General features: G+C 30.9%; 1 protein-coding gene and 1 long non-coding RNA gene across 8 annotated transcripts in view; one reads left to right on the top strand and one right to left on the bottom strand.

Annotated features, from left to right (window-relative positions):
- Positions 1–422: 422 nt before the first annotated feature.
- Positions 423–14,653, bottom strand: part of USP12 (ubiquitin specific peptidase 12) — a 128,576-nt gene continuing 114,345 nt past the window's right edge. For all 7 annotated transcript variants that reach the window (XM_074303598.1, XM_074303603.1, XM_074303600.1 and 4 more), the window contains 5 exons: positions 14,411–14,487; positions 13,564–13,647; positions 6,692–6,889; positions 1,341–1,419; positions 423–960 (listed from right to left, as the gene is read on the bottom strand). In XM_074303598.1, coding sequence (XP_074159699.1) covers positions 859–960; positions 1,341–1,419; positions 6,692–6,889; positions 13,564–13,647; positions 14,411–14,487 — 540 coding nt within the window. In that variant the 3' untranslated portion in view covers positions 423–858. The remainder of the gene's footprint in view (positions 961–1,340; positions 1,420–6,691; positions 6,890–13,563; positions 13,648–14,410; positions 14,488–14,653) is intronic.
- The window catches only part of LOC141563053 (uncharacterized), a 99,056-nt gene continuing 86,685 nt past the window's right edge, over positions 2,283–14,653 (top strand). The window contains exons 1-2 of the long non-coding RNA XR_012488315.1: positions 2,283–2,367; positions 6,058–6,190. This is a non-coding gene — a long non-coding RNA (uncharacterized LOC141563053). The remainder of the gene's footprint in view (positions 2,368–6,057; positions 6,191–14,653) is intronic.

Genomic DNA, 14,653 nt, shown 5'->3' with positions numbered 1-14,653 from the left:
ATTTTTCTTAAGATAACTTAACTGATTTTAAATAGAATTTAAATTTATGCTTCAAAATAGAAAATTAAACACTTAAAGGGTATAACTGACTAAAGCTAACAAATATCCTTAAAACTTGTTGATAGAATCATTGACAATTCATACAATACTTAGACTCTAGCAGATACAATAAGTCAAATAAATAAGAATAAACTATAATTACAGAGCCAGTCTTTCCCCTTGGGGAAGCAAAAAGCCACCTTTGACCAATTGTTCCCTACATATACATATACTGTATATTATTAGAAGCTTCTTTAGAGAAGCAAAACATACTTGCCTCCCTGACACTGGAGTTCATCGTGTTAATCTAGTATGTCAGGAAAGCAACTACAAGTGTTGGGCCCAAGAATATTTCAGGTTTACTCATGAAAAACCACAGAATATGATCTCCAAATTGAACATAAGCTAATTTATGCAGTGTATTCAGTGTCTTTTTTTTTTTTTAAATAATCAATACAATCTAACACAGGTTCCTATTCTTTCTAATGCATCCCAAAGGCTTTCAAATTTATGGGTGCAAATAACAAAGAAAATATGCATGTTAATTACTGGAAGGCTACTCTGACAAGAGAACCTGGTATCTCTGATTTCAAATTATTCTCGCATGGAACTGTACAGACAGCATGATACCTGAGCAAATAAATCAACTACCATGATATGAAGGGCTTGTTAATCCATAGTCTTTGTGTGTTGTGTGCAAAATGCACTACTGCCCCCTGAGCTCCCTGCATTTCCATTTTCTTGAAAAATCAGTGCTTGATCCTTTCCAAAATAACCAAAGAAATGAGGCAGAAAGTATCTCTTCACCACAGTTCCCATTCAGTCCCGAGACTGATAGAAGAGGATGTAACCAGACTCAGAGTTCTTTGAGATGTCTGATGTCAACCCGTAGAATTCTTCAATAGCTTGTGCATCTATTTTCTGCATGACATAATGTAAAAATGGTAAGGAACATGTAAATGATATTTTTCTTTCTTACAAATGCAATATAAATTCTTCTATTTTAAATGAAACAATTTAGTTTTCTCCCTTTTAAAAATAAAATCTTATATCCTCCATTATTCTACTTAAAGTGCTAAAGAAACAGCTAATAAAACCACTTAATATAAAATACTGAAAAGATGAAAACATTAGTATTTTGAGAATAAACAATGTTATTTGTGTCATATTTAACAAGACATATAGTTCAGAGAATATCAAGTAAGGGAAAAGAGGTGTAGCATTTATTCACAAAAGAAAGACTATACCTTATGAAATTTAAAAGGAAAGTAGAAAAATGAAAGAGAAAACAAAACACTTACCTCTACAATGTCATCATCAAACAACAACCAAAAATCGTGACTCTTAACTATTGCAATGTAATGGCCTCGATTAGGACCACTATAAAAGAGAGAAAGAAAGCATTTATGTTGTGTAATGATGCTCAATCTCAAACTTTTAGTCTTTAAATTTCAGGCTATAGAAAGGGGAATATGAAAGCAGATCATATATCTTTTATCTATTTAATCTTATAAAACACAGTAAAGTTGATTGAACTCCTAGGCTATTGAGTTACAAAACAAAATTATTTAAGAATTTAAAGCAGTACTTCATATAATACTTAATTTACACACAATTGTGATGTTAGAGCAATATTATATATTTGCTTTTTATTTTAATAGGTTAACTTAAAAAACTCTTCATAGCAAAATTTTCTTATATCTCTTACTACAGATGAAATGGAAGATATAGAATTTATTTTCTTGAAATCAGGGGAAAGATGAAATTCATTTTGCTTATTTGAGCTAGAACAGAATTCTAGAAAATATTTCAAATGTACACATTTTACTTTTGCCTTCAGGTTTGCCCATTGGTTTTCACTTTACTAAAAGAAAAAATGAAGAATTACATTGGATCCAAATAAAGAGGAGGGATAAATCAAAACAATATGTGGATTTGAATGAAAATTAACTGAATTTTTAATGGGCCCCTAGTTAATGCTATTTTTTTCTTTCTAGGCAAAAATCAAGTATGATTCAAAACAAAAGATGCTCCATCTAGGGATTGGAATCTAAATTCAAAATCATTAGACCCCTGAATAAACAAGTTTACTATATGGTTAGTATCACTTATAATGTCTTTATTATCATTAAAATACAGGTGAATATTCCTTTAAGCAAACTTGGAAGCTTGGATTAACCTAAATTCTAAACTGGCAGGTAGATCCCACGGAATTCTTTCACATTATAAATTTTCAAAATCTGCTTAAAGTATTACTATGCCATGTATGTGTGTATTCTACTATGTGACTAAGTACCTTGGACTTGTTTATTGAAGAAATAATTTTAGGTAAGAGAATGGCTTATAGCAGAACCTTACTGTATAAGCAGTAGTATTACTTTTTAAATTTTCATTATCAAAAAAAAAATAATTACCTATTTAAAAGAGAAAAAAAATCAGGTTTTTGATAGGTCCATTTTCTGTACTACTATAGATTTCAATCATTAAATTCTCTAATGTTATAGGTAACAGGTTTTTTAAAAAAAAAAAAAAACTTTAAACATTTTAAAGAGAGAGAAACTGAAAGTAAAAGCTACAAAAGAAGAAAATAATCAAACTGAAAAAACAGAAACAGAAGGCTGAAAAGGAAAAAAGTGGTATGAAGAGGCTAGGAAGGTACAAAAAAGGAAAAGATTAGCAATTATACAGCTTTTTATTGCAATAGGTCTGATTTAAAGAATATTATCCAAAAACTAATAACAAATGAAGGGATGAGGTTCCTAATTCTATGATCAAAAAGAAGTTATTTTTATGGGAACTACACTTTTCATTTAAACAGATGTTTCTGAGACTGCTTTTATTGATTCTGGGTTAATTTTCAAAGATTTAACTATCATAGATAAATGTTTCCCTGGTTGTTATATATGAGGAAGGCATTATAATACAATAGTGAGGCTAAATACAGTATGACCTTCTGTGAGTTGCCACTTATACCATGTCAATTTGCATAAACTTCCAAACATGACAACTATTGAAAAAGCTCAAAAATGTTTACAATTTTTAATGCTGCAGGAGGAAAATGGAGCATTTAATTAAAAAGTATGAATTTTAAATGGTTTGTGGAGTGGACAGCATTATTATGTCAGTCAAATATCAAAAACCTTTAAGAGAGCATTCAGTATCTCATGTTTCCCTAGCTTAATTTCATCTAAAAATGGAGTGAATTTTCAGACCTAAAGAGAATTACTTAATCTTACATAATATATTTTTAACTTCTCTTCTTGTTTAGACATAAAAAAAAAGGTTTTATTTAAATTAAAAGGTAAAATTTGCCCTAATTATATACATATCATAAAAATCAATCCCTGGACAAACACTTTAAAATAATTCCTTACAACTTCCAGTGCATCTTGTCCAACCTTTAAGCAATAAAGCGAAACTGATTAAATTTTTTTGGATTCTTACAGCATCTTTTAGAAGGTTTCTTTTCTCTCTCTCTCTCTCTCTCTCTCTCTCTCTCTCTCTCTCTCTCTCTCTCTCTCTCTCTCTCTCTCTCTTTCTCTCTCTCTCTCTCTCTCTCTCTCTCTCTCTCTCTCTCTCTCTCTCTCTATATATATATATATATATATATATATATATATATATATATATATATATATATATATATATATATATATATATTTTAAATTAAACTTCATTCCCTGTGATTTTGGCTCTAGGTATCAAATTATCAAATTTCTGAAAAATATATCCAGCATATTACTTCATTCAAATACTCACTCCTACAGTAAAGCAGAAATTTGTGTGTCCATATGAATGAGTAATGTGTAATGTTCAAGAGCAAAAAATTACACATAGAAAAAGTTTTCAAAGTTTCAAGCAAATGTTAAGCACTATAAAATTACAGAATTTGAGGGCCAAAATTGGGAGGGCTTTAAGTTGATCCTTCCATTCCAAAACAGCATTCTGAAGCTACATCCTCAAATTCACTAAACCATGGCCCAGAAATTCTATACTAGGCATTCTCTCCAAAGAGAAAAAAGGAAAGGAATGGATCAATTGTACAAAAAATATTGCTAGCAACTAATTTTATTGTGGCAAAGAAAACAAATGAAAGCCCATCAATTAGGAAATGGTTACAAATACTATAGAAAATTAATATAATGGAATACTATTACATTCTAAGACATGATAAAAGGGGAAGATTCTAAGAAACCTAGGAAGAATGTGAACTGATACATAATGAAACATTATTGTGACCATACTAATGAAAAAATAAAACAACTTTGAAATAAGACCTCTGGTCAATGGAAGGAATAATTATAACCCTAGAAGAACTGAAAATGAATTACATGCTGTCCATCTCTCAGTAGAGAGAGAGAGAGAGAGACTAGAAATACAGACTAAGCCATTTGCTTTCAAACACAGAAATTATGTGAATTTATTTTGTCTGACTAATTAAAGGAAGGGCTTTTATTTTAGATGACCATGGAATTATGATAGGGATACAAAAAAAAATCAGTATCAAGTAAACACAGAAAAGAGCAGAAAATTCATAAAGGAACAAAAAAGTAAGAAATTATATTATCATGGTAATTTGAATATATACTTTTTAAAAAGCTATAAATAGAAATTCATACTTTAATATACTAATCCCTATTTTCAAATGTTTTTTGCATATTGAACTGTTTGTATTATATTTATGGTGAAAAGGTAAATTTTTAAAAAGTGAATTCCTCATATCATTGAGGAATTTCAAGTCATGTTTTAGACATTGGAAGCATATAGTTTTGTATATTAGAATATGCTAACAATTTCTTCACATTCTTCACTCCTATATAAAATTCTATAACCCCATCTACATAATCATATATTTAGAACTAGATTTTCTAATTCAACTTTTCAATTTTACAAATAAAGAAGTTGTGACTTGCCAACTTGAGTAGGTGGTACACCTGACTCTAAATATTTCTACTATATTGGTCATTGTGGAGTAATGGAAATGGCACTAACTTTGGAGTAAAAAAAAAAATTTTTTTTTTAAATCTTGAGTTAAATCTGTTATTTGTTAATTATATGACAGAATATAAATCATTTCCTGGCTCTTCACTTAAGTTCCCTATTCTCGCAAAGTGAAAATATCTGCATACCTATATCACAGAATTTTTGTGAGATTAACAAATATTAACATTTTGCTCTAAGAACATTTCCAAATTCAGGAAGGTTAAGGTCTTTCCATCCCTCCTAGCTAGCATGGCTTGGGAATCAATCCCAAATTTTTGATAACAAGGTGATTTTTTTCTCTTTCAGAAAAAGGATTTTAACTCTATTATGTCTTATTCTTCCTACCAAGCATCTCCTGATAAATTTAAGCAAATGAATATTTTTAATATGCTCCAGAATTTTGCAATCAAATTTTGCTGCCACTCTGGTATTGGTAACAAGGTATTTTAAATCTGGGAACAAAGGAGTAACAGATAAGAGCAAAAATGATAAAGATAATATTTTTGTAAATAAAGGCAATAGTTCTTACTTCACAATATAGAAGAAACCTTTCAAGTAGTGAAGACAATAAAGCTCCAAAAAACCAAACCAAAACAAACAAACAAAAAAAAACTTAAGGGGATTTTTCCTGCCTACTTTTCATTTAAAGGTAAAGGCTAATTGTAATTATGTTTATGTTATAAAATATATTTTGTAGTAACTGTAGAAATAGTTTTTAAAATGTAATTAATTTATAAAACATTTTATTAATATAAAGTTTAATCAGATATTTCAGGATACTGTTTTTCTTCTCAAATATTACTAGAGTAAACATTGTGTTTTTTGTCAGTACAGCAGTACCTGTTATGTCCAATGCATTTATGTAGAACACTACAGTATCTATCATAAAACAAAAATAATTTTTAAAAGGCCATTCATAATACTGGTAGCAAAGAGAATTTTTGGTATTTCATCACTTGCTTTTTAATAGGCACAGATTCAAGAATAGTGCCTTTCATTCTGACTTCCTAATGAATTCCTTTCTCCATGAAACAGAGAATACAAGCAACAAGGGATAGGAAAATGTGTAATTTCTATCTGATGGAACATACTACTGGAGAATTTTCTAAAGACAAGGAAGAAGAATAATTATCTAGAAAAAAAAAGTTGCAGAGAAAATTATAAACAGGTAGTAAAAACTGTCTTATTTGGAATTTAAGAATTTGTTTGGCTTTTATAATTATACTATAAATATGCTTTCCTTAATTATTTGGCTGGATTTTACAATAAATCTCATAAACAAAGGCATAATGCATTGCACATAGTAGGCCATAAAATACAATTAAATCTCAGGAGGAATTTTTGAGAAAGATTGAGATGGAATTTCAGTTTTCAGTGGTATAAGGAACCCCTCCTCTGCCAATGCAAAATAGCAAAGAGCCTTAGTGAGCAGTGTGGTCCATGAGAGGTTAAGTGACCTGTTCAGATAGGTAGAGCTAGCAATTGTCAAAAGAGAAATTAGAATCTAGGCCTTCTGGCATCCACAGCTTGCTCTCTATCAGCACTCTTTTTCTGAAGGTATATTATTTGGAAAGGTAAAGAATTTAAATTATAGATTAAAATCTTAAAATTATTATTGTGGATTATTTTACCAGTTTACAAATGTCTCTGATAAACATACATGAATTACCTTCCACAGTGAACCACAACAGCAACAAGGTCATACATTCTGTCAGGATTGGTGGCATCTCCTGAAGTGTTAAATAGTCGAAGTTCTAAAGGAAAAACTACCCGATAAGAAAGTTTTGTGTATCGGTGAAGCTGATCCATATATTTAAATCTCTTCAAGTGCAGCGCCAAAATCATGGGCAGTTTTTTTACTTTCATCCTGTTAAGGAATTTTTTTTTTTAAGTCAAAAAAATATGTCCAAAGTACCACTAAAAAAAACAAAAGCACAAGTTGTCTCTATGGAATAGAATTCAATCAACATGCATTTTAAATTAAGTCATTCAATCATAATTTTCTTTTGCATTCCTACAACAGTTGACTAAACTTAAGGCAATTATTAGAAAAATCTTTTTTTCTTTTTGGAAAAATTCAAACAGGTCTTTTCCTGTCTTAAATATAAAGAATTTAAAAATTATACACTAAAATCTTAAAATTATTATTGTGGATCATTTTACCAATTTACAAATATCTCTGATAAACATAGATGAATTTTTTTTCTAATAGTTTGGTTGGACAATTTGAAACTAAAACAATAAAATTTTACAATTCAATATTCAAAAAAACTTTAGTTTTGCAAGTACAAGCTAGCTTAGAAATTATATAATGCAAACCTATCATTTTACAGATGAGAAAAAGACCAGGGAAATTTAGTGACTTGAGATCACAAGTGATGTGTGATCACATCATCCAAAAGTAATAAGAAGGAAAACTCATATTGATGGCTAAATGGAAAAAGGATTTCTGAAACTCATTTCTCTTGTTCTCTCCTTTTAATAGACAGATTCATGTCATAACTTGAAAAACCCCTTTACACTGCCCTAGAAATTTCTATATTTAATAGAATAATAATCTCTTTAATCTATAGTAGAAGAGGATACAGCTGGAAGGGCTAAGTGGCACAGTTGAGAGAGCTCTGGGCTGGAGTTAGGAAGTCTCATCTTTCTAAGTTCAAATTCAGCCTCAGATACTTAGCTGTGTGACCCTGGAAAAGTCACTTTATTCTCTTAGTCTCAGTTTCCTCATCTCTAAAATGAACAGAAGGAGGAAATGACAAACCAGCCCAGTATGTTTGCTAAGAAAACTCCAGCTACAAAGAGTCAGACATGACGGAACAGTAGAGTAGAAATATCTAATAATATTAAATTCGAACAGAATGGCAGACATAATAAGGTATAAGCATTAATGTTCAACTAGAGTAGAAGTGTCAAACTCAGAACAGAATCCTAGAAAATTGCATTTTGTCTCAGAAAGCCACAAATTAGCATTCTGTATGTTGTATTGTATTTTTAAGTTAAACATTTTCCAATTACATTTTAATTTGGTTATAGCCATTCCACCCAGAAAGTTTGATATATCTATACTAGAGGGGCAAATGGTATAAAGGAAAGAAGAAACTCTACTCTAAGAATAGGTATTAGAAGATGTATAAAATAAACAAACTGTTCAGTTTACATATGATTAAGTAAATGACAGCTCCACATTTTGAAATCAATCTTCACCATAACCCTAAATAGCATTTAGTTAATTTCCCATAATTCCAAATAGAGGGATCTTCACTAGAAAAATCAAATATCAAAATATACAATCAAATATACAAAATCACTAAAATACAGGCTTATGAAGTTATGAAAAAACACAGATTAAGATCATAAAAAATCTACAGACCACAAAATTAGAATATGGTTATAACTTATTTTTCCTAAAATGCTCACTATATAGCTTACTTTTTAACTTTTCCAATCATTCCAATTCTTCATCTAACAAATGTTATAAGAAAATGTAACACTTTTCATTAATATTTTAAAACCAAGACTATCAATTGAGTTACTAGGTACAAAAAGAAAATGGTCTAATTTTACTTAGTTTAGACTACACATAAAGCAATAGAATCAAGCAATAGTGACTACCTTTAAAAAAATAAAAAAGAAAAAGACAAGGTTCTCATGGTCAGGGAGAGAATATAACAAAGACATGATAACGAATAGAAGATGCTTATACATTCTGCTTGTGGGATCAAATAATATTATACTGATACTTGTTCTCCATACTTGGTCAATTTCTTTTATTGTCAAAAACCACTACAGTGTCTACTGAATTCCTCTAAAACTACTTCCCCCCCCCCCCCCCGAAAAGAATAATTGTCACAACTTTGAAATGAATCAGGAAAAAAAAAAAATCAGTGGCATGGTTAAAATACAAAAAGGTCTGAGAGGTGTTAGGGCAACGAAAGCAAAACCATCAACTTTGAAGAAGACTGACTTACTAAAGCTATCAACAGTAAATAATACTCTATTAAGCCATCTGATACATTCTCCAATTTGACAGTACCAGCATAATACAGTGAAAAGGAGAGCCTCTAAAGTTCAAATAATGGATTCAAATAATGACACCACAGCTTCCTTTCTTTGTGATCTTAGATATATTATTTAGTTTCTCTGGCCTTCAACTTTTCAAAAGTAAAATGAAGTGATATTAATTTGCTTCAGTGCTCTCTTCCAAGTCTAATGAACTATGATTTTGTCAACATATCTGCAAAGCAACATAATGTAAATTATGTCATGTGCTAAAAGGCTTAGAGTTGTTATAACCAAACAAAATCATCATCCAGGAGACAGCCTTCTACAAATATCTGCAAATTACCCGAGGTAATCATCAGAGAGAAGACAAAAACTGATTACTGGCCTCCCATTCAAAGCCCTTCTAGCTTGGTGAGACCTGCCCTTTACACTACCCATTCTCACTAGACCCTCACAGCCGCCCTGAGGGCAGGTGCTGTGTCTGAGTCCATTTCAGGCCTTAAGAAGAAAGCCCAGACACAGGGAGGTTAAGTGAGTTGCCCACAGTGACCCTGCTAGGGGATGGGGCCATTTTTGAGCTTCAGTTTTCCTGACTCCAAGCCCAGTGCTCTGTGCACTATAGACCCACCTAGAGCCTTCAAAGAAAAGGTCAACAGATCTCTACTAATAGTACACAATATGGAATGCTTGAGAATTCCTAAAGCCATTTAGTCACAAACACCTTATCATCCAAGACCACAAGAGCTCTCTGCTTTTCCAAAACCATATGATTTCTTGATATATGTTGTTGCCTCAGACAAAGTGAGACCTGAGCAAGACTCGGCTTCTAGCATGTTACTCTTTCACTTCATATAAAAGGCCCCGGCCTCCCACTGTCTCTGGGCCATCTCCAGTCATCCTGGCTGGCTACTGAGCCAGAGGGTTCTGGAGGGAAAGGGAGGCTTTTACATAGGCCTCCCTCACTTACATCCATTCACTTGCATGTCATGACATCACCCCAACTGATGTCATGGCCCTCTCTGAGAATAAAGAAGAGCAGCAGTACAATATTCCACTGAAGTAATATACTCTATCGAATTCCTAATTAATGAACATTCTTTGATTTTTGTCATTGCAAAAAGAGCAGTTAATATATTTTGGGTTTTGTTTTGTTGTAAAAATAGGACTTTTCCCTCTCTGCCCTTTTAAAGTTAGAGGCCTAGTTATTGTTGGGTCAAAGAGTATATTTTGGTGATTTTTATGTTATGATTTCAATTTGCTTTCTAGAATGATTGGTCAAATACACAGCTTCTCCAAAAGTTCATTAATGTGAAGGGTATGAGGTAGAACTTTGTGTCAATACTTCTCTAATTCAGAGCATTTCTTTCACAGGACTCATAAAATGGCCTGAATTTTTTCTTTTGAAAATTCTTTCTATTCATATTTTGACGATTTCTCAATTGAGTGGCTCTTACATAGCATTTAACAAATTTAATTCTAAGTTAGCATAACATCTTTCCAGTTACTAAGGAAATCAAAAGTTTTTCTAATAAGGATTTTCAGGGGTGTTCTGGTAGTAACTTCTTTATAGTGTTTAAAGTTACTCAGGAAATGATGACAATTGATGTAAATATTTACTCTTCCATCAATTTCTCTTTTTTGCCAGCAGTTTGTTTAAATGAAGTCAGATTGAAATTACCTCCACTACATGTCATAGGTTCTCATTTTTATAATTTTAATAATTTCTTTGAATTTGACATTGAATATGGTTTCTACTTTTTAATAAGTACATGTTCTGTCTGTAGACAGCTGATTCATAAATAATTCAGTCACTCCCCGTTCATTATAAACATTTTATCTTTCTCTATGCTTACCTTTGCACAAAAGTCACCAAAATTGTATATGTTGATTTAAAGGTTCTTATCAAATTCTTTGTCAAATTTCTCTCTAAAATAGATTCTGGTAAATAGGCTACAATTACCTTCTTGAACATTTTTTTGTAATGTTTATTATGAATAATACAATATTAGAAAGTCAAATGCTGCATTTTGGGGTTGCAGGCAGGAAGGTGGAAAAGTGAGGTAACAATAGCAACTGAGTCTCAGCTTCTAGCATGTTACTGTGCTTATTACTCTTTTACTTTATATAATTAATGCATAGGTACAATTGCTAATCATCAAGTCTAGAGAGAATTTTTTTCCTGTTCCATTGCCCTGAATTATCCAGAAGAACATAGGACCCACTTAATGCACAAGGTAACCATCAAACCATGACCATTTTATCTAGACGCCAGAGAGTGAGGGAACCTGAAAGATACAGCAAGCCACTTTTTGGTGCACAAATAACTTCCTGCATAAGACTTTATGCAAATTTATTTTTAACATAACCAGTAAACACTGATTATCCTTTTGTAAGAAGCATTTTGAACATCTCTTTATTTGTTACCTGGGTATACTATTCTGAGACATCTCTAACTTCTTCACCATGCCTGAGGAAACTCATTGAGAAAACCTCATTATCTTATATATGATTCCTTAGCTTTAGTTCTTTACTTTATCTTCACTTTCTGCCCCTCTGTATGAAAGGTTGATACCATGAACTCCAAACCTCCATTTAAGGAAGGAGCTCAGCTCAGACATCTCATTTATCACCTGGTTGAGCTACTTCTGGATCACTTTTGACTTCTCAAAAGTATCTGCCATCATGTACCTTCCATTATCACATACCTCTTCATTTTGTGTGTTTTCTTTCCTCCTCATATTTTAAGCTATTTGAGGGCAAGGATTATATATTTTTTTCCTATTTGTATTTCTAGAACTTGGCATAGTGCCTGCACATAGTAAGTACTTAATAAATCTTCATTTACTATTTTATTATTTATTTGTTTTTTGTTTGTTTAAACTCATTCTCCCAGTTCCTTAGTCCAAGCTGTTAGGATCTTCCTGTTCATTCTCTTTATGGTCCCTCACACACCCCCATCCCCAACTCCACCACAAATACTAGAGCCCTCCTGGCTTTTTTTGTGAGAATCTATTGTCTCTATGTAAAAGGGACAGTTGAAAGCATATAGATTTTTGGAATTAACTGCATAAAGAAGATAAAGGAAACAATGACAACTGGTGAGATCCAAGTTTATAAACAGAAAATAAAAACATCTTATTACCAACTCAATAACATTAGATCATTTTAACATAAATCCAAAGTATCTACATGGATAAAATGCTCCACAAACTTGTCTCCCCATTTTGAATTTCATGTTACCTGTACTCAAAACCCTCCAGAATATAGTTATCAGTTTCACAGCTGCAAAAACAAATCACCAGTGTCCATCAAGTACATATTCTCAACAAAAATCAATACCACAAATATATTTGTCCCCATCTAATATAATCAACTAAATTCATTCCCAAATAAGAGAAAGTTTTCAATGAAAGTTATATTAAACTTAAAATTTTTATTCAATTAGAGTACCAAAATCCATCAATTTATATTAAGTTTTTGCTATATAGAAAGATCCCAAAGCATTCCAGTCTATGACAATTCTGGAGAATTGCCTTAAGTACTAAGACTTATCTAGGGTCACACAGCTGATGTTGAAGGCAGAATATGAACACAAATATAGCAGACTTTCAATCTAATGTTCTTATCTACAACACCAAGTATGTACATTTGAGCTATACATAATTTGCTTGAATTTACAAACAATTCAATTTAACCAATCAGTCAGATTGGGCAATAAAGTCAGGCAAATCAAAGCATTTCATACTTAAATGCAATTTCACTTTTTAAAAAACACGCTTCTCCTCAAATTTATCCATTCACTTAACTATTAATTTTTTTTCTGATATCATTTAGGGTGAGAATGCAAAGATTATGATGATTCATTTTTTCAAATAGTATAATCTTTTGATAGTCACTGAAAAAGGATCTCATTTTTAGGATATCAATATTCCTAAAAGGTCTAAAAAAAAAAAAGTGCAATTCTTAGCACACACTAATTTTTTTTCTTCTGTTACTGTCACTTCAGAACACAGGAATGAAGAGCTTTTGTAAGTTTCTTTGTTTCATAGGTTGCCACAGCCAAAGAATTTATCATCAAGTATCCAATCTACTAATGTTGCAAACATAGCAAAGCTTAGCTTTAAGACTGTTACTGCAACTAAATTCAAAGATCTTCAATCTTCAAATACACCTAATTTATAACTTTATAGAAAGTTATTTTCTAAATCACACACAGAGGAGGATACTGTTTTAATCAATTACATTACTGCTTTTCTTCATTAACAAAGAAAAGATTATTAAAATCCTTTCCTATTTTTAAAGAAAAAAGAATCTCTTCTAAATAGTCAAATCTCTTATTTGACTAGAACAAAAACTGGGATATGTAATCAGATCTAAGATTATTCCTTTTGTAAAAGCTCATTAGAAAGATTTTTTTTTCTTAAGCTTCAATGGTTGTCAATATATATACATATATGATTCCCATAATTTTTGAGAGCTGAAAATCCTTTGTAGATATTTAATAATCACCAACATTCAGAACATATTAAATTTTACCTTTTGTGTGCTTCCTGTTTGCTGCGACATTCTTCGCAGTAATATTTATATTCACTGCATAGAGTTTCCGTGTTGCTAAAACCCCTATGTAAAAATTCAAATGAAAAATTATATCATGGATATTAGAAAATAATGGTAAATATAAACTACTTGGAAAAGAACCTCTAAATTGATAAGACAATGTGGAACAACTGCAAAGAAGTTTGGCAAAAATTACAGTTTTAGGCCAATATCTTACAATATATGCCATAACAAACTAACAGTAAACATAGAACCTGATTATAAAAGGGGACACACATGATATGAAGTGCTAAATATACCTAAGGTAATCTTAACTAACCCATAAAACCTAAAATATAGTTAACCTATAAATCAAAAACAGGATCAGAAGTAAACACAAAAATAAAACTGATAATTTCAAAATTCTTTAACACAAATTTTTGATCAGAGGTCTGACATCTAAGATATATGAGGAACTAACAGAAATACATTTTAATAAAGGGTTATTTCTAGATGGAAAAGTTCTCAAAGGAAATCGGTAAGAAGTACTCAAATGATAAACTGAAAAATATTAAAAACCATATGAAAGATGTTCAGAATCACTAATAAAAAGTAATATAAATCAACTCTATAAAGTTTTACATAACAACAAGCAAAATGGCAAAAATTATTAAAAAAACATAGTTCACTAAATAGGGGGAAAAGGAGTGATGTGTTGAAAAAGAATGTGATAATTTTCACTTTAAAAAAAAGATCAACAAAATATATTATGTACATGTTTTAAAATATCCCAATCAAAAATGTTTACAATGAATTTTTAAATCAATTTAAAATTATGTAACTATACCTTAAACAGTGAGTAATTGATGTGTTTTGCTCCACATCAACAGAAAGATCTAAAAAATCTTCATCTTTGCTACTTATCTGTAGAAACAAGAGAGAAACATCAATTTTTTCAACTACTATGATAAATATTAAGCTCAATACATTGCATTAAGAGAAGTGTATTCATACAAATTGTTTTAAAAGGTTCTATAAGTAAACTATAAGATTTGGATTATTCAATAAAAACACAGACTGTCATTTTGTA

Source organism: Sminthopsis crassicaudata, chromosome 3, assembly GCF_048593235.1.
Source record: "Sminthopsis crassicaudata isolate SCR6 chromosome 3, ASM4859323v1, whole genome shotgun sequence".
NCBI lineage: Eukaryota > Metazoa > Chordata > Mammalia > Dasyuromorphia > Dasyuridae > Sminthopsis > Sminthopsis crassicaudata.
Note: the sequence above shows the minus strand (reverse complement) of the source record. Positions and strands in the feature narration are given on the sequence as shown.